The 24,020-nt window shown below is 38.4% G+C and overlaps 1 protein-coding gene across 1 annotated transcript in view; it reads left to right on the top strand.

Annotated features, from left to right (window-relative positions):
- The first annotated feature begins 858 nt into the window (after positions 1 to 858).
- The window catches only part of LOC135707878 (mucin-2-like), a 245,024-nt gene continuing 221,862 nt past the window's right edge, over positions 859 to 24,020 (top strand). Inside the window, exons 1-5 of the mRNA XM_065229782.1 lie at positions 859 to 1,342; positions 15,370 to 15,473; positions 15,530 to 15,942; positions 16,010 to 16,159; positions 16,232 to 16,328. Coding sequence (XP_065085854.1) covers positions 1,176 to 1,342; positions 15,370 to 15,473; positions 15,530 to 15,942; positions 16,010 to 16,159; positions 16,232 to 16,328 — 931 coding nt within the window. The 5' untranslated portion in view covers positions 859 to 1,175. The remainder of the gene's footprint in view (positions 1,343 to 15,369; positions 15,474 to 15,529; positions 15,943 to 16,009; positions 16,160 to 16,231; positions 16,329 to 24,020) is intronic.

Raw genomic sequence — 24,020 nt, forward strand, 5'->3', positions numbered from 1 at the left:
CCCTACTTATCGACCTATCAACTCATGAACTAAGGACCAACGGCTTTACTTCCCTTCCGAAGGATGGCGAGATCAGTGATTTTATGCCTCAGATAGTCGATCTTGAAAATCCTGAAATTAAATTTCAATTCTGTTTGTCGCAAAAAAAAAAAACAAAACATAAAAATAATCGCCATGTATTGATTCAATAAACATATTTTTATTTCTACTGCGTGAATTGTCAGACTTATAAAATAAATATGATTGAATCAACGAGAAATCTCTTATAAAAACAAACATATTTTTTTGTTGACCCAGCTGCCAAATTTGACAGCTTACGTCAGAACCATGAAAGCTCTTGTAAATTCGAAAAGATTTTCCTTTTTGAATTAAAAATCCATGGATTTTAAGGAACAAAAATACTGGATTGTTGAAACAATAATGATTTCTTTTTGCAGCCTAAACAAAATGAAATTCTTATTGATTTTACGTCAAATATTATTACGTTTGAAATATTTTATTCTGCGTGTATAAGGAGATTTCTATCCGTGTATAAGCTATATCTTTTAGTGAGCAATTTCATCGTGAAAACATGTATATTTTACTGAATTTTCTCATAGTGCAAATTTATACGATTTTCCATTAGTTTCTAGATGTCTGTTTTTTTCTGTGTACATAGTAGATCGTTGTAAAATTTAATTTGAAAAAAAAATCCTCCGCCCAAATTCTTACGTAATTATTGAATGTCCCCTTAAACCAAAGAGAAAGTCGATTGAGAGAATCGATCATCGAAGATAGGCCCTTTTCAAATGTTACGCGAGAGTTATCAAGTCAAACAACTTGACAGCAGCAGTTGTCATTTCTATTTTACAGTTTTTATGCAGTTTATTCGTGAATCATAATAATTTGATTAATTTATTCAGTATATTCTGTGGATTCTGTCCATGTTTTAAATGTTATAGTCTTCAAATACCGTGTACTACTTCGTGTGACTAAGGGACATATTGATAAGTGACAACATGAGAAGTGTTAAATTGGCGTAAAGCGGAATGTTCAGTGTACATGTTTACTATGTGTTTACATATTGTGCAAAAGTGTAACAATCAGTAATACACCAAAAAATACTGCGAAGCAGACGATTATACTAAAAATAAACGTAAACAAGCACTATCACACGGAAAATACATTTGTTCAAAATGGATAGCATGGCTTATGTTGAAGAATATCGCGAATTTTTAGATTATTTTAAAGCTCACGTCGATCCAAATGACCAACTTCCGGTACGAGTTCCCGGCTACAATCTCCTGGAGTCGGAAATAGATGGAGAAGTTATCAACTGGGTACTACAATATTTACTGCAAATGTAAGTTTCTCCCCATCTTCGGATATAATTTATGGAGTCGTTTTTGATTCCTGACGGGCAATTCAAGATTATTAAAACCTGTAATTTCAAGGTTTGTAAGTGCCATCAGGTGTTTCATGATAATATTATTATTGATCTCTACACGGTGTTTCGCGAAAACCCATTAATGGGTATAAAAATACCCCTTTCCGCTAAAAGTGCCCCTCCTCGATTTATTGGTAAACTATGATTTACTCATTAATGGGTAAATGGGTGGCCTGTCAATGAATGGGTGTTTTTTACCAATTTTCTTAAATTGTGTATACCGTAAAATGGGTGAAAAATACCCATTTTTTCCAAATGTAGGATGCAAGCGCTTGGTTATTTCAGGCATAACATTTGATAACGGCACAAAAGCATTTGTAAACTAACTTTCGCAAAGGTGATAGTTACCCCTATCTGATGATGTTGTTGGTTTGCGTGGGCGTACTTTGGTTCGCGTGTAAAGGGCCTTAGAAAGTTTGTTTACGAATGCTTTTGTGCCGTTATCAAATGTTATGCAAACGATACCTACACAGAAATTCAAAACAACCCAAAATTAAGTTCTTTTCACTCATCTCCCATGTTCCGTACAATAAGCCAAATTTGGGTAAACCGGCTCAAAGTAGTTTGCATTTAAGCACGGCAAAAAAAATTACCCATCGCTAAGTAATTTTCAATTTTTTCTACCCAAAATTAAGTTCAATTAACTCAAATTTGGGTATATCGCATATTATACTCAATTTTGGCTTCTTGTACGGAACTAGACGGTTGAGTCGAATCTTTCGTTCTATTTTTGACAACAATAGCGAGAGGAAATGAAACGGACAGAGGTCAAATAACTCAAATTTGAGTTTAAAAAACCCAAGCGGTGGGTAGTTTTGTTTTTCTGTGTACACTGTAACTGGAAAGTACCCATTAATGGGTACAATCTCACCCATTTTGAAGTAAAGTAGGTTAACCTATTTAATGGGTAAAAAAAAACCATTAATGGGTATCTAACACCCATAAATGAGTAATTGTTACCCATTAGTAGGTACACGTTACTGATTAATTGGTAATTTGTTTGCCCATTTAATGGGTTAACCCACTTTACTTCAAAATGGGTGAAATTGTACTCATTAATGGGTACTATAATGTTGGAGTGTACGGTAAATGGCTCAAGTTTGTTGGGGAAAAAGTGATTTTTCGTATGGTTAAGATACAAAACAACCCACTTGTTCTATTGTAGATTTCCCATTTACCATAGATTTTATTGTGGAAATAAATTCTATGGTTATTTTATTGTTGTAGACAGTACGATGTATTGTGAATTCAACAAATTCTATTGTATGGCTACAATACATTTCATTGTACCTCTAGAGTCCTTTTTTACGGATAGCTACACCGCAAAAACGAAAACGACATATGAGTGAATCTGTTTTTGATTCTGAATTGACAGTAGCGCAGTAGCATTTAACTCATTTTGAACTTTTGAGTGACTTTTATTGGTAATGGTAAACCAGCAACACTGTAACGAAAGAAAAAATAGAATAAAACGAGTTTGTGTGCGAAGCTAAACTAAGCTAAAACAGGCCTGATAGGACTAGGAACTGTAATTAATAATAATTGAAATTTCACAGGAACTAAAGTTGAAAAGACGCATCTGTGTCACTTGATAAGTTATACATGTAAACCACACAAATTCAAGAAATATAGATCATTTAAAGTCAAAAGCAGACGATTATACTAAAAATAAACGTAAACAAGCATTATCACACGGAAGTCCATTGTTTTCGTTCTTGGATGTTAGCCAAACCCGAGGCCAAACCATCAATTTTTCTTGCCGTAAAAAAGTTTGAGCTATCGTTGGAATTTTTTTGGTCCGTTCTCCCTGATCACCGGAGGAATTTTGTATGGTTTCCGGCATTCGTGAAGTGTGTGACTAGCACCGTGTGTTAATATCGGCGCAAGACCAAAAGTGGTGGTGGTTCTTTGCCACCGAGTGTGTGCCCTGGCACAAAATTGATCTCCATCTTGGCGAAAAGTCGGCAGACGTTGCTGCTCGACTTCCCTTGTGATGTGACCAGCACAGTGGCAGGCGCGTAGACAACATGTCACACCATGACAGTGGGCCCAGCACAGCAAAATAAATAATTTGAGCCCGGGACATGCTGCCTACTGTCAAACGCTGCTGTTGACATAGACCTTGTCACTAGCCTGGATGTGACGCAATTGTGGCGTATAGACTTTCTAGCGGCTTCGCCACCAAGTGCGTGCCCGTGGCACAAGTGTAGGGACGGTCACCATCTTGGCGGAAAACGTGGAGTCGAGCGAGGGGCACGCAATACAAATAACCGATGCGTTGAAGTTAAAATGCAATCAAAAGTACTTAAAGTAATTAATGCGTTTTGAAGTAGTACTGACGGTAATTAAAATTATCTATCCGTATTTAATGTAATTAAAAGTATTGAAAATGTAATTAATGTACCTTAATTACGAAATTTCAACTGTAATTAATGGAGTTAAAAATTAGTTAATGTTCTACATTGTATAATTAATGTAATCAAAGCAGTAGTTAATGGAATTAATTTAATTACAGCCGTTGCCTGCGTTGGAGTTAAAGGTTATTGCGTGCCCCTGTGAAAAGTTACGCCATTTTGTGCCGTGTGAACTGCAATGTCATGCCCTGCGGGTAACAAAAACAATAACATTTAAACGTTTGTGATTTGGTTTACCAACAAAGAGGCAGAAGATAAAGTGAATGAGTGAAAGTGATACACTTTGTGGACCATCGAGTCGAGTTCCAAGGAGGAATATCCTCGACGCTCTCACAGGGTCGAAAAATACAGAAGCGGATAAAGTGCCTACTATTGCCCAGAAAAAAACCGCTCAACAGGAAATCGAAAGACAACGAAGGATGGAATTCAACCTGGAAGCCTTGCTGGATTGGCAGTCGTTGCTGCTCGACAAGCTTTTACGGATGAATGAGTCTTTGCAAGAGAGACCATCAGCGTTCACCTGCTCAGGCTTCATCTGGAGACTTTGCGGCGAACTGCAAATGATTTTGAGAAAGCGTACTCCGAAATTATTATCCAGTTGCCCAAAAATAAGCAAAGATAATCGTGGAAAATCTCTTTCCAAGCTAGTTGAAGTTTGCAAAAAACATGCTGATGTCCTTAGCGGCCATGGATTCCCTGTTGAGGGTTTAGCCGAACTTGTGCTGGTTAATGTTCTGTACAAAAATCTTGATAAGGAAACCCAAGTGCAATGGGAATCGAAGTTGGGAAACGGAGAGCTACCCGATTTCGAAGAGTTTATGGATTTCTTGTGCGAACGATTACGTGTTTTGCAGAGAAAAAACCGCGCACATCAGCAGCCGGTGCAGCAATCAACAGCAGCTCCAAACAAACAGCGCCAACCATTGGGTCAGAAGTCGTATCCCCCTTTCAAGTCGTTCCTACAAGTCGCAAACGAGGCGTGTTCGTGTTGTAAAGCAGAGCATTCAATCAATCGCTGTGAAAAATTCCAGAATATGTCGCTCCAAGAAAGGAAGGCCGTTGTAGCGAAGTCAAATTTGTGCTTCAACTGTCTGAAGGCGAACCATCGTGTCGTAAATTGTCCGTCGGGGATAAGCACCACAGCTTGCTGCACTACACGGATGCTCCCAGCTGTACAGTTCCAGAGAAGAAGGAAGAATCAAACAAAGTTCATGCAGCAGAACCCGCAGCGCAACCTCAAAATCAGCAGAATGTTCGTGAGCAGCAGCGAAGTGTAACTGCTTTGTGCGCCAACATTGGTGGTGACAAGCATCAAATCGTGTTGTCCACGGCTCAAGTGATGAAGGGAAACACAACTGTGAAGTGTCGAGCTTTGTTGGACTCCGGATCCGACAGCAGTATTATCACCGAGAAGCTGGCTAGCAAACTGCAGTTGAAATTCGATCCAGTGGACCTGCCGATCAGCGGTTTGAACAATATCGAAACCCGAGTAAAGTATCTGCTGTCGACAAAGTTCGTTTCTTGCACTAATTCTTTCGCCTCATCCATTTTTGCGCTTCCCAAATTGTTTTGTGTTGGCTGAAGAAATCTCTGCTAGCACTGAACCAATTCGTCGCCAACCGTGTTGCCGCGATAGTGGAACTGACCCAAGATTACCAGTGGGGATACATTCAATCGGACGACAATCCAGCAGATGTAATTTCAAAAGGTGAATTGCCACAGGATTTGCTTCAATGGAAACTATGGTGGAATGGTTCTCCGTTATTATGGAATTCACATCCAACATCGAGTGATCCTGAACTTATGCAAGAATCAGCTATTCCTGAGGTGAAGTCGGTAGTAGTGTTGACAGTCATGAAATGTTGTCTGGCTATAGTACTTGATAGACTCGGCAACAACATACAAATGCAGAGAGCGTGGGTGTACGTAAATCGTTACATCGATATCAAGGTGCATAAGAAACAAGGCTTCGGTGACATCTCAGCGGACGAAATCAAGAAGGCAGAGGCATCAATCTTGTCAGTCCTCCAGCGTGAATGTTTCGGCGATCTGCGTAAGGCGTTGCAATCAAATTCCATTCAACGGCATCCATAGCGGAACCTGGCACCGTTCCTGGGAGACGACGGCTTTATCCGAGTCGGAGGCCGTTTGAAATATTTGGCCATTCCTTATGATGGCAAACATCAGGTGTTGTTACCGGAGAAGCATCACGTCACGGAGGCAATCATACGTGGACTGCATTTTGAACATTTTCATGTTGGACAGAATGGATTGTTAGCTATCGTACGCGAACGTTACTGGCCGCTGCGCGTAAGGTTGGCAATCAAGAAAATCGTTTCCAAATGTCAGGTGTGTGCTAGGCAGCGTCCTATACCAGGTGTTCAGTTCATGGGAAATCATCCGGGGTCTCGAGTCAATCCAGCGCCACCATTCTCCAAGGTTGGTATTGACTATGCTGGTCCATTTATGTTGAAACAAGGAGGTCGGAGTACGAAGCTGTATAAGGCATACGTGGTCATCTTCGTGTGTATGGCAGTGAAAGCCATTCATTTCGAACTAGTTTCAAGCCTGTCGACCGACACATTCATTGCTGCATTGCAAAGTTTTTCCAGTCGTCGAGGATTGCCGAGTGACATCCACAGTGATAACGCTACTACTTTTGTCGGTGCCAATCATGAACAAGCTGCTCTGAAGGAGCAGAATCAACTGAAAGTAAAAGAGTTCTATAGCGTAAAAGGCATCCGCTGTCATTTCATCCCCCAGAAGCCCATACTTTGGCGGAATCTGGGAAGCGGGGGTGAAATCCATGAAATACCACCTGAAGAGAACTGTTGGTGAGACCAGGCTTACGTATTAAGAGATGAGCACCGCTTTGGTTCAAACGGAGGCCTTTGTTTGCGCTGGGGGTGACCCCGGCGTAGTGGTTAACATCCATACCTCTCACGCCAAAGTCACGAGTTCAAATCTCACCCCCGGACAAGTCACAAATGACCCAAGAGTGTTAAAGCGACTAAAATTTTAAAATTGCTTTGTTTGCGCTGTCGGATGCTCCAAACGACTATTCCGTGCTAGAGATAAACTAGCCTAAGGCTAAAAATCTCTTAAATAAAGAATTAAAAAAAAAAAAAAAAAAGACTATTCCGTGCTAACGCCGTCACATTTTTTAATCGGTCGCTCTGGTGTAGCACTACCGGAACCATCGTATGAGGATGAAATGCAGGACGTCTAATCAAATGGCAGCATATTTCGCAGATGCAACAGCATTTTTGGCGTAGGTGGTCATGTGAATACCTTCACCACCTCCAGGTACGCCAGAAATGGAACAGCGGGGTGAAGGATCACAAGGTCGGGGCAATGGTCGTTCTAGTAGATGGCAGCAGCTGAGACGCAGCCGGATTGTCGCCGTACATCCAGGCGAAGACGGTACTGTGAGAGTGGTGACAGTTCGAACGACGAATGGCGAGTACAAGCGAGAAGTTGCAAAGGTTGCTTTGTTGCCTTCTGTTTAGATTGAATCAACGGAGGGAGAATGAATGGACAGTAGTGCAGAGTTAAATTTAACTCATTTTGAACTTTTTAGTGACTTTTATTTGAAGTACGTAATACACTTTGTTTTTGCTAATGGTAAACTAGCAACACTGTAACGAGAGAAAAATCAGAATAAAACTTGTTTTCGTTCTCGGACGTTAGCCAAACCATCCATTTTTCTTGCCGTAAAAAAGCTTGAGCTATCGTTGTACATATTCAGTTCCAACTAGGGGAACTTCGGCAGGGATGCCAGATGATTTTTTCAAAAGTCTGTATGAGTGTCAAAACATATGTCTCTATTTATCTGTACACTAGAAAAAATCGCCGTATTGCTGATTACGTATTTGCCACATGTATTTTGGCTATAAAATTGCTCGCCACACACTAAACGGAATAAATAACCATTTTTGAACTTAAAAAGTGCGTTTATGTGTTTATTTTTTATATTTATTCCTAGTACAAAAAATACGAAGTCAAAACTTAAAAAGCATGTTGCTGTTTAAAATCACGAGATTTAAAAAGATAAATATCCCATTCAAGGTCCATGTACCAAACTATCGGAATAAAGTGAAAACGTAAAAAAAGAAACAAATGAAAAATGTCGAATATAGGCATGCTGGTAAGGCTAGAAAATGGGAAAACCTTTTATTTCAAATGAAACTAAATGAGAATCGATCAAAACTTAACGAACAGATGTTATTTTGTAGTCTTATCATACATGTTTTTAGTCTTATCATACAAATAGTCGAAAAGCTGTACAGAATCATAACACGTACCATAATCATAACAAGATGCACACACTCGAAAATAAATTTGTTTATTTTATGTTAAATTTCAGGAACCAATTGGTAAAACTCTGTACAAAATCTGTATTAAGTTTCAAGTATCTGTACACGAAACGAAAATCAATTATTTTATTCATGTGTTTCACTTATACATTTTTGCCAAAACATCAGCCTTATACATTCCATGAGACAAACCACATAGATCCTATAAGAATGCATAAAAGGTATGTGTGACCGCTTATACATTTCATTTGACACATGATCTTCATTAACTTTTTGCAAGGCGTCTGCTTATTAGTTGACTTATACATTTTATGAATAATCAGCAATAGAAATTTGCCAAAAGGTATAAGGAGATTTCTATCCGTGTATAGTGTCTGTAGTCTGTATTGGGGCTGTACGAGACTTCAAAAATCTGTATAAATACAGACATATCTGTATATCTGGCACCGCTGATCTTCAGAGAAAGATCGATTTTGACGGATCGATCTTATATTTGGCACAGATTTTAGATCTCGGTTTAGATTAATTTCGAATTTAATTAATTTTAGAAATTTTTCTGGGTTTTTAAACAGCTGAGTTTTCAGTAATCAACCAAGTAGTTTTTACTTTTACTGAGAACTCCGTAAATCGCGGAATCTCTGAACTGTCAAAAAATTACCGTTTAAGCGAAGACAACATATCAAGAAGACTGGCAACTTTGCCAGAATACACGCGACAGATGCAATAGCGTTCACGGAAACCGCAAAATACGCAAAAATGACTATAAAGGACTCAATTTTGATTATAAAGCATTATGCATATTCGGCTAAAACGGGACTACACCTAAAATGTGTGTATTTTTAACACCTTTTATGAGTATCTGTTGCTCATAAATGCATAAATTTTATTCCCTCCCCATGGACATGGAGGTTGACGGTACTGAAGCAAAGGGCTATGTTTAATTTCTTTATATTTGCAACGATGATGATTTCCTATAGTGACACATATCACCTTCTTAATGCTTCAGTATGCCTCAAACGATTAATTCTTGGTTGTTAATAGAACTTCCTTGATGAAATCGGCTGCTTCATGCAGACTGAGCAATTCTGATTATAGTATCAGATTTGTTCTGTATACAGAGGAACTGGGAGGGCTTATTAGAAACTTCTCACCAATAAAGCAACGTAAAATTATCAATATTTATTTTACTTGTAATTACCTTTGAAAGTTTTTTTTTTCTTTTTTTTTATCTGATAATTTTCCCAGTTTGGTTAGAAGTTTCGAAGTTAACGCATGTCCAAAGGCCTAATAGAAAGATAGACAGAAAAAGTGTATCATGAAGAATGGTTGCATCCAGGGTTGCTTCCGCTCACTTGCTATAGATGAGTGATTTTCGGAGTTTTGAATTCGTTAGATGTTGTAATGGAAATTTGTGTTGTTGGATGCGGGAGGAGATTGGAGGGCGGGTGTTTGATGCATAGAACCTGTCAATTTCGCTTTCAGAGTGTCGCAGTCAGCGGTTTTATGATTCGTGAGCGCTCGCGATTCGTAGAATCTTTGATTGTGACTGCAAGGGGATCTGGAGGGTTTTGTGTGTCGGACGCCTGCTTTTTGGCCTTTTCTTGTGTCTAACATGTGCGGAGTATCATTAGAGCGTCTAATGGTTTTGAGATTCCTGGTTGCGTGAAACATATTTGTGAGAACATCTTTTTGAGATTTTAGTAGTCACGTTTTGTTTGTAGTTTATATTTTATTTCTTTCATGTAATTATCGTAAATAATAGTTATTCAATAATAGATTGTTCATTCATATATTCGTACTTTGACGTGAAGCGCTGTGCATTATGAGATGCTCGATGACCCTGGAGGGATCGTTTTTGCTTACTGAGCAGAAAATCATGGGTTTAGTCCCAAGCTCTCCGTCATGACTCTTAAAATTCATGATCACTAAACAAAATGAATATGTTCTTTCGATAGCCGGCTATCGAGAGATTAAATAAACAGCAAATAAACAATACATACTTTTGGTTGCATCGCCAACTTGAGGTGAATCCTAACCGAATACCCTTCCCAACCCTCCAACTCCGTAGCACTTATGAGGGTGTCGCTAAGTCGGTGGCCTCTCGTTAAGTAAATACTACATCAACATTTCCTTCCCTATCCCTAGTTATGGTAAAGATGGGCGTGGCCGGGAATAGCGACAATCATGCTTCTGTTACTCTTGTTTAGATTGGAACCAATGTTTACTCCCCAGCATTATTCCTGAAAGTAGTCAACTGAGAATTTCAGAAGAGACGTGAGTGTCACTAGTATCGAATCTACGAAGTATATCATAACAACGCTAACGCTCATAAATGCATAAATTTTATTCATTTTTGTACTAGACATTACTCATAAATGTGTAAAATTTGAGTCATTTTATGGGTAGTCCCGTTTTCTTTCAAAAATGCGTACTATACACTGGAGTCGTTTTTTACGCGGTTTTTTTTTACACGGTTTTTTTTTCACGCGGTTTTTTTTTACGCGGATTTCGGAATTTACGCGGTTTTTTTTTACGCGGATTCCGGAATTTACGCGGTTTTTTTTTTACGCGGATTTTGGTTTTTTTTTACGCGGATTCCGGAATTTACGCGGTTTTTTTTACGCGGTTTTTTTTTACGCGGGACGTATCACCCGCGTAAAAAGCGACTCCAGTGTATAGTTATAAAAGAGTTTTTTTTTTGCGATTACCGTGTTGCGCTTAGGCGAAGGTGGAAGCAATACAGTATATATAGAAGAATAAGCAAATACACACACCTTTCTTCTATGGTTGGAATCATCGCTGTAGCAGTCGATCGGAGCATTTACCTTCGAGCGGCAGATGACGCGATTGTACCTGTCTCATAGCAGACGTATGATAAATTGGAAGAGTTGCCAGTCTACTTGATATGTTGTCTTCGGTTTAAGTCAGTAATAAATTTGCTCTATAAATATAGACCAACAAGTCTGTACCATAAAAAGGGAGAAAACAAAATTGCATCCAGATTTAGCAACAACAAAGAATATGTATTTACTGACACATTAAGAAGTATGCTTACAAAACTTTTAAGGACAATAAATCTTCGTTTCATCATCAATTGAGAAAATAGATGAAAAAACATATATTAACTTAGAGACTTTTCTGTTAGGTACTTTTAGCGCTGCGACCATTTATTTGGTGTATTCAACTGTCTTTACGAAGCGTTACGGTTTTTTTTATCCTTTTCTAAAAATATGTACTTTTGCACTTATACAGGGTGCGTGACGAATTTTTGCAGTAAATTTCAAATAGTAATTTCTCATGCTTGTGCATCATGATTTAGATATATTTGGCAGCACTGGATAGCTTATACTGTTAAGTGTAAGATTTAAACAAACAATGTTGAGTAAACGTAAAGATGTCGAAACAAGAGAGCAATATGTCAGCCGTTGTTGCTTTGTTGCGTGCCGGAGTATGCATGAAAGAAATAATTCGGTCAGTAAATGTGTCTGAAAGAACAGTGTATAATATTAAAAAAGGCTTGGGAAAGTGATAAGACGGAGCACCTGCTCATACTGCTAATAAAGCACAGAAATGGCTTACGGAAAATATTTCGTAAATTTGGGAGGAAGAAATTTGGCCCCCAAGCAGTCCCGATATCAATCCGTTGGATTATTTTGTATAGGGCGTCGTCCAACGGGATACCAATAGAACCCCTCACACCACACTTAAGTCGCTAAAAGCTAAAATCAAGACAGTGATGACATCTATGGATCGAAACATTTTAAAACGTGCATACTGCAGTTTCCGGAAGCGTGCATACTGCAGTCGTCGAAAGGGAAGGCAATTTTTTTGAATAAATTTACTTACAACTTCCATATGTTGCGAAAGAAAATAAATCGCACAAAATTCATTGCTAGAATAACTAACTGGTGTATTTTTTCTCAAATATGCCATTTACTGCAAAAATTCGTCACGCACCCTGTACATATGACGAATTATGATACTGCTGATTTTAAGCCATAAATTTCTATTTTTCGATAGTTTTATTCAAAATCCAAACCCCGGTGAATGGGGATTGCGCATTTTTTTAAAATATTATCATTGAAATTGTTTTAAAGTTAGGTATCTGGGTTTTATGTGTATACGCTTATGCACGGATGCCAACAGATAATTATTATACTTTTAAAAATTTAAAATAATAATTAATAACACACGCATATAATGCTGAACTATCAAATGTTTAGGTCCCACCTGCCCCGGTGTACCTTATATCAGAAAATTTGCCGTAACATTGAACAAATTTCCGTGAGGGTTTATAAAGTTTTTAAAAATTACGGAAAACGTTGGAAACTCCATGGCAATTTCATTAATTTCAGCAAAATTGCGGGTTCTTATAAACATACTGATAATTTCAGGGCAATTGAGAGAGCTTTGAGGAAATCTAGAAATCTTTTGGGCAGTTTTAATAACATCAAGAAAGTTTAGATTATTGAAGATGTTATGAATTAGTGTCAATAATTTAAGAAAAAATTCAATGTACTTCAGAAATTTTTTGAGAACTTTAGTGAAAATCGTTGAACTATATGAATTATTTCGTTTTGAGTCCAATAAAATTGCGGGAGCTCAAATAAGTTCCAGAAATTTCTAAAAACTTCACAGAAGTGCAGAGATCTTCATAAAAATTTCGAAAACCTTCTATGGAACTTCAGGAACTTTCATGAACATTAGCAAAATGCGGGAGCATTTCAAAGAAGTTTAGCAACCTCCAAAAATAGGAGGAATTTATGGGGGAGGTCAGTACCAATAGTTAAAAAAAAAATTTAAGGGGAACCTTAAACTGTCCCAGATTTCCAGAGAACTTCAGAGATGTTAATAACATTATTGAAGTCTTCACTTAAGTGCAGAAGTTCACGGAAACTTAAAATGTTTAGGACAGTTCAATTCAATTCAGGGTAGTACAACAAGCTTCATGAAATCTGCAAAAAACTTTAAAGAAGTTTCGAGAACTTCAAGAAAGCTCAGAGAACCTCCGAGCAATTCTGTTAACATTGGAGGAATTACAGAAATTTTAAAGAAGTTACGTGAATTTCAGCGAATTGTTAAAACTTTAGAGACGATCCATGAAAGTTAGGATAATTGAGGAAACATTAGGAACCCGAAAAATCCAGGGCAGTTTAAAAATTTGATGATAAATATTGTGAACATCAGGCTAGTTTCTTAAACTACAAAAGCACTTCAAGCAAGTTTCGTCAACTTCAAGGACATTTTGAGAACGTTCAAGTAGTTCAGTAGACCTCAGAATATTCCATTTTATTTTTGACGGTGATCATGAAAATTTACTTAGAGTGCTCCTTAACATCCGCTTTGTATTCTCCCGAAACACTCACATTGAAAGTCTACTAAGATTGTTTGCATTTTCCTTAAGTAATTAGATCTTCTAATAATTTATTTGACAAATTCTCCTGGAATTATTTTCGGAATTCCTTTGAAGATCTCGTGGAATTAACTCTTAAATGTATGATTTTTTTTTATTTTGATTTTATTTTTTTTTTCTTGTGATTTATATTGCGCTTGCTATTAAAATGTTGTTGACAAACATAGGTATGTTGCCAAATGGCAACACTATGCATTCAAGTTTTAATCCTCCTTTTAGCATCATCCTCACTCCCTTCTCGAAAAATGTCCAAGGACTTCTGCTTCGGATTCATTTTCTCTCAAAAATTATCACAAATTAAATTATCCTCTGAATTCCCTTGGAATTTTCCTCTGTTGTTTTGCTTCTCAGAAATTCTTATGAGTTTTAATTAAAATTAATTTTTAATACGAGGCAGGGTTTTCTTGAAATTCTACTCAAAACTATCTCAGGCTTCACATGGAATCTAAAATTCGTCAGCACTACCTTGACAGCAGATTGCACTTGCTGTTTCACTCACAGATTATTTTTTCAAAACACCCTTGGAACGAGGGCCTTAGAAAGCATAATTAAATTCCATGAGTTCGTGTTTGACTTGAAGAGTTTCACTCAAGATTTTTTTTAGTCCAGAATATCAAAAACTCTCCAAATTTAAAATTTGTGGGAAATATGCTGGAGGTGGCTGGGTTCGATTCCCGGTCCGGTCTTAGATTTTTGGGTTCGAAAATTTCTCGTCTTCTCTGGGCATAGAGTATGATTGTACTTGCAACACAATTAAACTAATGCAAAAATGGTAGGCATCGAAAGCTCTCAATTAATAACTGTGGAAGTGCATCTAGAGCACTAATTTGAGAGCACATAATAAGCTGATATGCAATAAGCAATAACCTTGAAATGTGAAGAAGAAGAAGAGAAATATTCATATTCCAGAACCAACAAATAACATTTCAAGCCTCTGATTTTTTTAAATGTATTTGCTACTGAAGATTAATCCACTCTGAATCTGTAACTTTTGATTAAAATTAAATCTTTGTAGGGGAAATGGCTCTAATGGACCTAAGATTGGGCCCAACGCTAAAAATCTGCTATTTATCAATTTTATCTAGTTGAACGCGTCATTGGGATGGTACTAACGGATATTTTTGGTCGCTATTGAAAATTTAGTCGATTGCTGAATTTATGTATGGGCCCAAATTAGGGACATTTAGGCCGACATTACATCCATTTCCCCTATTTTAAAATGCATGGTTTTCTTTGAAATATTATTAGTAAGAAAATTATTAAATTCTCCCTAAGACTTCCCGGTATTTTCAGGAAAAAATAAATTCTTCTAGGATTCCTGAATTTACCAGAGTTTTTCATGTAACCCTGCCTAATACCGTGGGTTTGCTCATAAATTGTCTATTGATTTTTTCGCTTCAAAGGTTCATATCATATATAAGTGTTCTTGAGATACTAATTAAATAAGTATAAAACATCAAACATTTATTTGGTGTGCCATCGACTACTTTTCTTCTCTTAGGTCACGTTTTAGTCACTATTTGATCACTTATTTCTTCAGCATGGTCACTCAAATCACTAACTTTGATAAAGACTACAGTACACTTTTGATTGTCAATATCAACAGGCTTAATGTAGCCCCAATGTTGATTTGAAAAAGCAAACCATCATTGTGGTTTTATGGATCATGTTGATATTGACAAACAAATAGATTAATAAATGTACTAGCTGACCCATCTTGCCCCACCTTACCCTATATTTATACATACCTATATATTATAGCAGCATACATTCATTTCATATCCTTTTTGTGTTCTGTAGGAAATGCCCTCAAGTTTTACTGGCCCCCATAATAAATGAAGCAGGCCAGGAAATGAAAAAATCTTACACTAAAATTCCCAAGCAATGTGGTTTTGATGGCTATGGTAAATTATCTATACGATCATAATGTTTACATATTTAATTTATTTTATTCTTCTAGCATACAATCCACTAAAGCTTAGTGCAATAGTTATTTCTCATACTAACGGTATCTGCGAAAGATTGCTGGATAATGCAGAACTAAACGAAATTTTGACGAAGAGTTCTGCCTCAGTATTATCACACACTCCACGACATTGCGTGAAAGCTATAAAAAATACGCGACGAAAAATGGAAGACCGACACGTGTGCATTAGTGATTTTAATGGAATGTTTGCCATTAAAGATTCCGAGCCAACCAGTTTCTACGGTGTATTTGACGGTCATGGAGGTCAAGATGCCGCCTTTTTTACAGCAGCCCACCTATGTTACAACATTGCCAAAAGTTCAAAATATCCGCACAATATTGATGAAGCTATTAGAGAATCATTTTTGAAAACCGACGCGGCCTTCATAGATAAATCTGATAAACATGTAAGTAGAAATTCATACATATATGCTCTGTGCGTATCAATTCTGATCAATATTATTTTATCAATAGGCACTATACTGTGGGACTACGGCATTAGCGTGCCTTTATCGTGCAACTGAAAAACGTCTGTTCGTAGGATGGGTCGGTGATTCACAAGCTCTGCTAGTGTGCGAAGGAAAAGTATGCCAAATTGTGTCACCACACGTTCCATCGCTAGAAGTATGTCCACACATATTGCATGTTATAGTAATCCGAGAGCAATTCATGTTAATTATTCAATGTCATTTGCAGAGCGAGTGTAAACGAATCGAAAAAATGGGAGGAGTAGTCTTAAACTGGAATGGTTCTTACCGTGTTAATGGACAGCTAGCTGTATCTAGAGCTATTGGTATGTTTGAATGACAATAAAGTGTGATAGTAACATTGAAGGGGGGAGAGGCCGGCGCCGATGGTGTTGTGGTAAGCGCGACTGCTTTCTCACCCCAATGGGTTCAATTCCTGCCGAGGTCGGTGGGATTTTTCTGAGGCATAAAAATCTCTGGTCACGTCTTCCTTCGGAAGGGAAGTAAAGCCGGCCCATGTGTGTTGATGGATGCGATATGCTACGCAGGTGTGGAAGCTGCCTCCCGCACATTCGATTGTCTTCAATCCATGGCAATCGATGTCCGTCAGTGATTGTCACTAGATTGCGGAACAGAGACCGGCGTTAAATAAAGGAATTAAAAGCATGAGCATGATTGACCGCCCGCGGATGCTACTCTGTTATTGCCAGATCAGCTACAATTACACATATAACCAATAGACGATGCTTGGGACTAGCATTCATCCTCAATGTGGTGACCTCAAACTAGATAATAGCAGCGCCAGCTAGAAGGTCAAGAAAGGAATGGGTAGGAATGTGTTGATGTGATACCCGCTGTGTTAGAATTGCTCTGCACTTCCACGAGATATCACTGGGATGTTGGATAAAACGGTTGGGTTTGCAGCAGGATTCGTTTTGGTACCCGATAAGCTGCATTTCTAGCGGCGCCGGTGGTGTAGTTTTAAGCGTGACTACCTCTAACCCCAGTCGGCACCGCCGGGATGTTCTGAGGCATAACATCTCTGATCACATGAGGTCATTCATGAGTTGATGGATCGACGGAAAACAAATCAAGGACAAAAACTGAATTGATGCCCTAACGCTCCTATAATGCGAAGGCGAGATATTTTTAAAAGCTTTGTTACACTATCATACCTAGAACTAACACTGCTCAGTGGTCCAGAATGCAGATTTAGGTGGAATGATATGTTTTGAGCCTGAAATACCCTCCCCTTCTTGGCTAGTTTTTGCACCTTGATGCTGGTGGGCGGGCTTAATTTCATGCTTTTTAGTGTTACTTCTTCGATTGAGAGCCGCGTCGTAGTACGCTTACGTATACTGCCCATAATCGCATATCAGTCCCATATGGATAGGAAATCAAGCAAAGATGGGACTGATATGCGATTATGGGTAGTATAGGCACTGACGTTGGGTGTGATACTGGCGGGTTTTGCCGCAAATCATTCTTAATTTATTTATTTTTACGCCGATAGATTTATTTGGGTTTGCAAGGGAGTTATACTATTGAAATATTTCAGAAAGTGCCCATTGGTCTCCTTCTATTTGCGTGACAAGCTTTCATTGTTGTTTTCATTGAGGTATTACTCAGGGAACAATGTTAAACACCATTTTTATACATGGTATTGTAACTAATCTTATATGTGCTTCATTTTGATTTGGGATAAGTGTTTGAACTATGACTCGGGATTTCCACTGTGGTGTGCTTCTATTGTGACATACCCATATGTATTTTTGTGGTGCGACATAGTGGAAACGTGAGAGCGTAATTGGAACATTTGTGCTTTATACAATATACAATATACAAATTAAAATTAGCTTGGAAACTTACTTCAAAGTGAAGCATTTTAGTCACTTGAAGGTGTCACCTGGGACGAACAAAGATATAATTAATATATGTCAAAGCCAGAAGTACTTGAAACACGATAAATTTAAGTTTAAAAGCATGGGTTATGATTGTGAAGGTAGATTAGAGATTTCAGTTATTTATTAAATAAACTTCAATTAGAGAATTCAGAAAGTTAATTAACATAAGAGATAGGACGCGGGGGTCCGCTTAGGGAGGCGGCTAGCCTTTGAAGTTGTATATTTTTTTTTTTTTTTAATCTTTATTATAAAGATTTTTAGCCTGGGGCTAGTTCATCTCTTTTGAAGTTGTATAATAAATCTTCCTATTTAGTGTATTTGTTAATTACAGGCAATGTTAATAGCGAAAGTCATATCTTCAACCAGACGCTTACGAACAAGTAAAGTTTTAGGAAAGATGTGTTAAATATGTTGATAGGTTTGAAATAAGAATTAGGATTGTTGTGCTTTAGGTAAGGTATGATGTGTCAACAAAACCCTTTTGAGCAAATTTTCAGACATCAAAATGATTGAGTGATTTATTGAAAGACATTGCGTTGCGAAAATTGACATCTCATACATCTAACATAGTAGTAGTAGTAGCAGTGTCGCATAATCTTATCACAATTGCTGCAAATAGTGCTGGAGGGGCCGGCAGGACTGAATACGGATCAAAACTAACATAACTACTAACACTAAAATGATCCCGGAACTAACACTTATCCATTTCACTAGTTATATATTAGTTTTATTTTCCTACTAAGTTATCTATGCTTCTTTCTAGTGTTTGGATCAAGTACAACTAATACTAATCTACCTTTATGTATGTTTTACTCCCTTTTAACCCATTATCTTTATGAATGGCGAATCATATGACGTGAGACACGGGGATTTCAATTGACTAAGGAGAAGGAAAAGAATAACTTCGAACAGGATATCAAACAAATTCAGGACCAATTGAAATGAGACCAGAAATCAACAAGGCATCGGGGCGTTATATACTCGGAGAGGTATTTGATAAATAATCAAAAAGTAGTAAGTTAAAATCATAGTGGAGCCAAGGATCATGAGAGGTAATTGTCTATAATTCATTAATTAGTAGAAATCTCGATAACTTTTTCAAGGGAGCGTATCGGCTTTTGTAGGCGGCGCGTTTGGTCGTCGATTTGGCGTAACTGATGGCTCATGCTAGCACTATCATCAGATAGGGAAATTTTCCTCTACCTGTTAGTGGTGTTGGTAGGCGTGTGCGAGCTGCCGGATCGACGATCGGATGCATTGTTTGCAGGAGCTGGTGCTTCCCTTTGAAGAAGTAATCGAGAAACAACCATATTATCCTGTAATTGATATTTCTATTTTTATATATCAATGAAATTAGCCATGACAGAGTAACAGAACGAGTTTGAAAACAAATGGGGAAGGACAATAGACACAAGTTGACACAATAAACAAGACAAGTGGGGGTTAATACACAAGACAAAATGACAAAATAAGTGACGACAGAAGACAAGACTGGGACAAAAATCAACCTTTAAAAAAAAGAAAAGAATGCGCAATTATATTATCAAAACTATTTGGATCAGCACAAAAACAACAGTGACCAAACGGGCACCATAGCCTAGGAACGTCTGTGTGTTGATTTAAAATAGAGGCTCATAGAAGCAAAATTTATCAATAAAATGGGTCCAGTGTAGAGTTTAAGCAAGTGCTGCCACTGGATCACTACAAAAAAAAATGATATGTTTTGAGCCTGAAATTGAAACTTTAAACTAAAAGTTTCTTCTACAAAGTTGTCTTTAATGGTTAGGCCCTCATTTTTATGACAATAAATTCTAGGGTGGTTCTTATTATCATTAAAATCAAAAATCTAACTTTTTTGTTTGAATAAATTAAGGTACACATTATTGAACAAAGTTATAGCTGAGCTAATTTCAAGCAACTTTGTATAAAAAACTTTTTTGTATCTCTTAAATTGGCCGATTTAGAGCTATTTTTTTGAATTGAGTTAGGGTGCCTCTAAAAAAACAATTGTTTTGCTCTAGTTTTCTTATTTCAAATTTCTCAGCAAAGGTGTCTTCAAATAACTTTTAGATCTTTACAAGGCGTAAATTTTTGCTGCACAAAGTTTGTCAATATCGTTTGCTGGTTAGGGCAAACAAAAAAAAAAGTTTATTTACGGCATTTGAAAGGACGTATGTTATTCTCAATAATGTGAAAAAATTGAAGATATGTTATTTTTTAAACTTGTATTGAGATGAGGGGGGGGGGCTAACTATACCCCGCCCCCTTCACTGATATAAATGGAAGTAAAGCTTCAAATTGCGATAACTTCGGTGTTTCTGATCTTGTCAAGTTGGAATGTTCAGATGTATTCAAAAGCATGCGCTACATTTAATAGGCGTAGTTAGATATGGGGGGGAGCTTACTGTATCCTTTCCGCCCCTCACTTATATCAATGAAAGTAAACATAAAGGCTAAAATAACTTCGGAGTTTCCCATCTTTCGAGTTATTTTGATGGGTTATTCAACAACATTTGCTCAATATCATAAGAGCAGTTTGAAAGCGAGTACCCCCATTCTCTTCCCTACTTTTTTGGTGCAGTATACAATGTCAGGATTGTAATGATTATATTTCATTTTATTATATTCTACGATTTCTCAAGGTACTCTTTTCGATGCTGTTTCATCCCCTGAAGCAAATATTGCTGTTGAACTAGGTCTCGGGTGAATCTCTTGATAAGTCAGAAATTAGTTTTACACCTCATTCAGCCATGTTGACAACCAATTGAAATAACGTGTATCATTACTCCACTCGTTTATCGGGTTTTGCATGAAGCCGGTCAAAAATTCGAAAAGGAATCAGCACTGTTAGAAATGACGTTAGACTTGGGAGCCCAACTGAAACATAGCCCAACAAGCGAAATCTGACTGTACCTGTGTCTGAGACGAAACTCACAGTTTCCGTTTTCTACTAATTTTTATTTTTGACGTACGACTACTTCTGTGTTTTCTATATGCGGGTGGCCCGAATGGCAGTTTAATATTCAAATAAAAGCTTTATATAGAAATGACATAGCAGCTGGACTAATAATTCAAACAACATCTCCTCACTAACAAACGAAGGAAGGCGTGATCAGAGATGTTATGCCTCAGAACATCCCGGCGGCGCCGACTGGGATTGATCCCAGGCCTGCTGGGGTGAGAGGTAATCACGCTTACCACTACACCACCGGCGCCGTTGGACAGATGGATATTAAATAGTTACACTACAACAATTTTCGTTTTGAAACTTCTTATATAGTACCCCCCCCCCCCCCCGATTTCTAACTACGCTTATAAGATTGAGCAAATATGTTTGAAGATTTCATCCTGAACATACCAAATCGATAAGATAAGAAACTCCGAAGTTATTTCAGTTTAAGACTTTACTTCTATTGATATGAGTGAGGGTGGCGGGGTATATTATTACCCCTCCCCCCCCCCTCTTAAACTACACATATGACATGGAGCAATTGTTTTTGAATAATTCATAAGAAACTCTGAAAATATTTCAATTTGGAATCTGACTCCCATTGGTACACCGGCAGTGTTGGCAGAAAAAGGGAGTTTTGATGTTTAATTCAAATCATAAATATTTGAATAGTTATAACTTTTTTTAGATACATTATAGCTTCAAACTTCCTTTGGCAAAGTTGTTAGGCACTTTTTGTACTATATTTATACATACTTAGTTGCAGAATTGTGGTCTCTAGAGATAAAAATGCAAAAAAGTTGATTTTCCCATACAAATTTCAAACGCGATGCGGAATGCCGAGTTACAACCAATCGTCCCCAAATTTTGCACAGTTGTTTGGGACCCCAAATGAAATCAAAAAAAGGTCGTTCTCGATTGGTGAGGTAAAGTTTGCGTTTTTTCATATAACGATGACCCACTCTAATAGTTAACTTCGTGCGGCGGCAAATTTTATTCGACCGGAGCGTCCTCCGGAGCCCAAAGTAGGCACTATTCCCTGCTATAATGCGTCTTTGAATTTATCTGCTGGTATCATTTTTGGCAGTCAGCAGTGAGTCCAAATACACGAACTCGTCGACCACCTCGATATCGTCGCCGTCAATCTTAACTCGGGGTGGGAGGCTAACATTGTCTTCCCTAGAACCTCTTCTTCTCATGTATTGTCCAATCCGCCTAGCTTCAGCCTTCAGTCTGATGTACGTTTCCGCCATCGTCTCATAGTTCCGTGCCATGATATCGATGTCATGGCTGATCCGATGGTAGTGTTGGCTGATCCGAGATTCCATGACCCTAGATGCATCGACATGCTTGTTGGTGCTGAGGTGTTTTCCGGGCTGCTGCTATCAGGGAAGATTCTTATGTCGTAAAATTTACCTGTGTTGCAAGAAAGCTACTTAGGATGGCTGGTCTCCGGACCGGTTACTGACGCTGTGGCTATTAGTACTGTGAAGCCAATGTGTGCCAAACCGTTTCTACCAAGATAATCGACAAATCGCTCAATGACTTGCTGAGTTCCGGACGAATGATGAGCAGCTAGTTGATGTTCATGTCTCGATGCGACGATGCTTGTGAACATCATTTGTTGGATACGCACAAGCGTATGGAGGATGGACGATATCAAGTGATGCTGCCATTCAGGAAGAATGTGGGAGAACTTGATGAATCGCTAAATCAAGCAATAAAGCGATTAGAATCTCTGGAACGAAGACTTGACAGATGTCCAGATCTAAAGAAGATGTATGCAAATTTCATCAATGAGTATATATCACATAGCACACGCTCGAGTTCTGCGTGATGCAGAAGTTGAAAAGTTATACTTTCTTCCCCACCGTTGAGTATTGAAACCTGACAGCTCCACCACCAAGTTAAGAGTGATTTTTGATGCTTCAGCGAAGAGTAGCACAGATCTGTCATTGAATGATGTGTTGATGATAGGACCGACAGACCCGATCTTTGATATTGTGCTTGCCGGCGCCGGTGGTGTAGTGGTAAGCGTGACTGCTTTCTCACACCCCAATGGGTCTGGGTTCAATCCCAGCCGAGGTCGGTAGGATTTTTCTGAGGCATAAAAATCTCTGGTCACGTCTTCCTTCGGAAGGGAAGTAAAGCCGTTGGTCCCGGCCCATGTGTTGTGTTGAATGGGTGCGATATCTTACGCAGGTGTGGAAGCTGCCTTCCTGCACATTCGATTGCCGTCAATGGAAGGCAATCGATGTCCGTCGGTGATTGGCACTAGATTGCGGAACAGAGACCGACGTTAAATAAAGGAATGACGAAGAAGAAGAAGATATTGTGATTTCGCTTGTTAAAATATGCGTTTTCTGCAGATGTGCCAAAGATGTACCGGCAGGTGATGCTTAACGAAGCACACTGGCAATATCAGCGGATTGTATGGCGTAAAAACAAAGAGGATCCATTAAAGATAATACAACTAAAAACTGTCACGTACGGCACTGCAGCTGCACCGTATTTGGCAACGCGATCAATTGTACAGCTTGGCCAAGATGAAAGAATTGATTTCCCATCGGCAAGCGAGGCGGTCCTCAGATCTGTTCCCAACGATGACGTACTTTCGGGCGTAAATACGCTGGAGGATGCGGTGCTCTTGTTACAAGATCTTGACACTGAGACTGATGACTCGAGGTGGACTTGAGCTCCACAAATGGTGTGCAAACGATGAAAGGCTGCTGCAGAACATTCCGGAAGAGCTACGAGTGACGTCAACAGTGTCATTAAGACCTTTGGTATTTTGTGGGATCCGAAGAATGATCACTTCATGTTCTCAGTGAAACCTTTCAACACACTGGGAATACTAACGAAAATGATGGTTTTGTCAGAAACGGGAAAATTATTTGATCCGCTTGGTCTCTTGGCACCAGTGATGGTAGTCGCTAAGATGATGATGCAGCGTTTATGGTACGAGAAGTTGGCATGGGCTGATCCAGTTCCCTTAAGATCAACTACGAGTTTGGAATCGACTGAGATTGGAGTTATGCCAGATTAGTGCTTTGAAAATGGAAAGACCTATTACTGTGGATGATTCGGTAGCAACCGAATTACATGGTTTTTCGGACGCATCAAAAACAGCTTACGGCTACTGCATTTATCTGAGCAGCTTGAAG

This window comes from Ochlerotatus camptorhynchus, unplaced genomic scaffold (genome assembly GCF_037179485.1).
Source record: "Ochlerotatus camptorhynchus isolate MF236.1 unplaced genomic scaffold, CSIRO-AGI_Acam_v1.1 ptg000322l, whole genome shotgun sequence".
NCBI lineage: Eukaryota > Metazoa > Arthropoda > Insecta > Diptera > Culicidae > Ochlerotatus > Ochlerotatus camptorhynchus.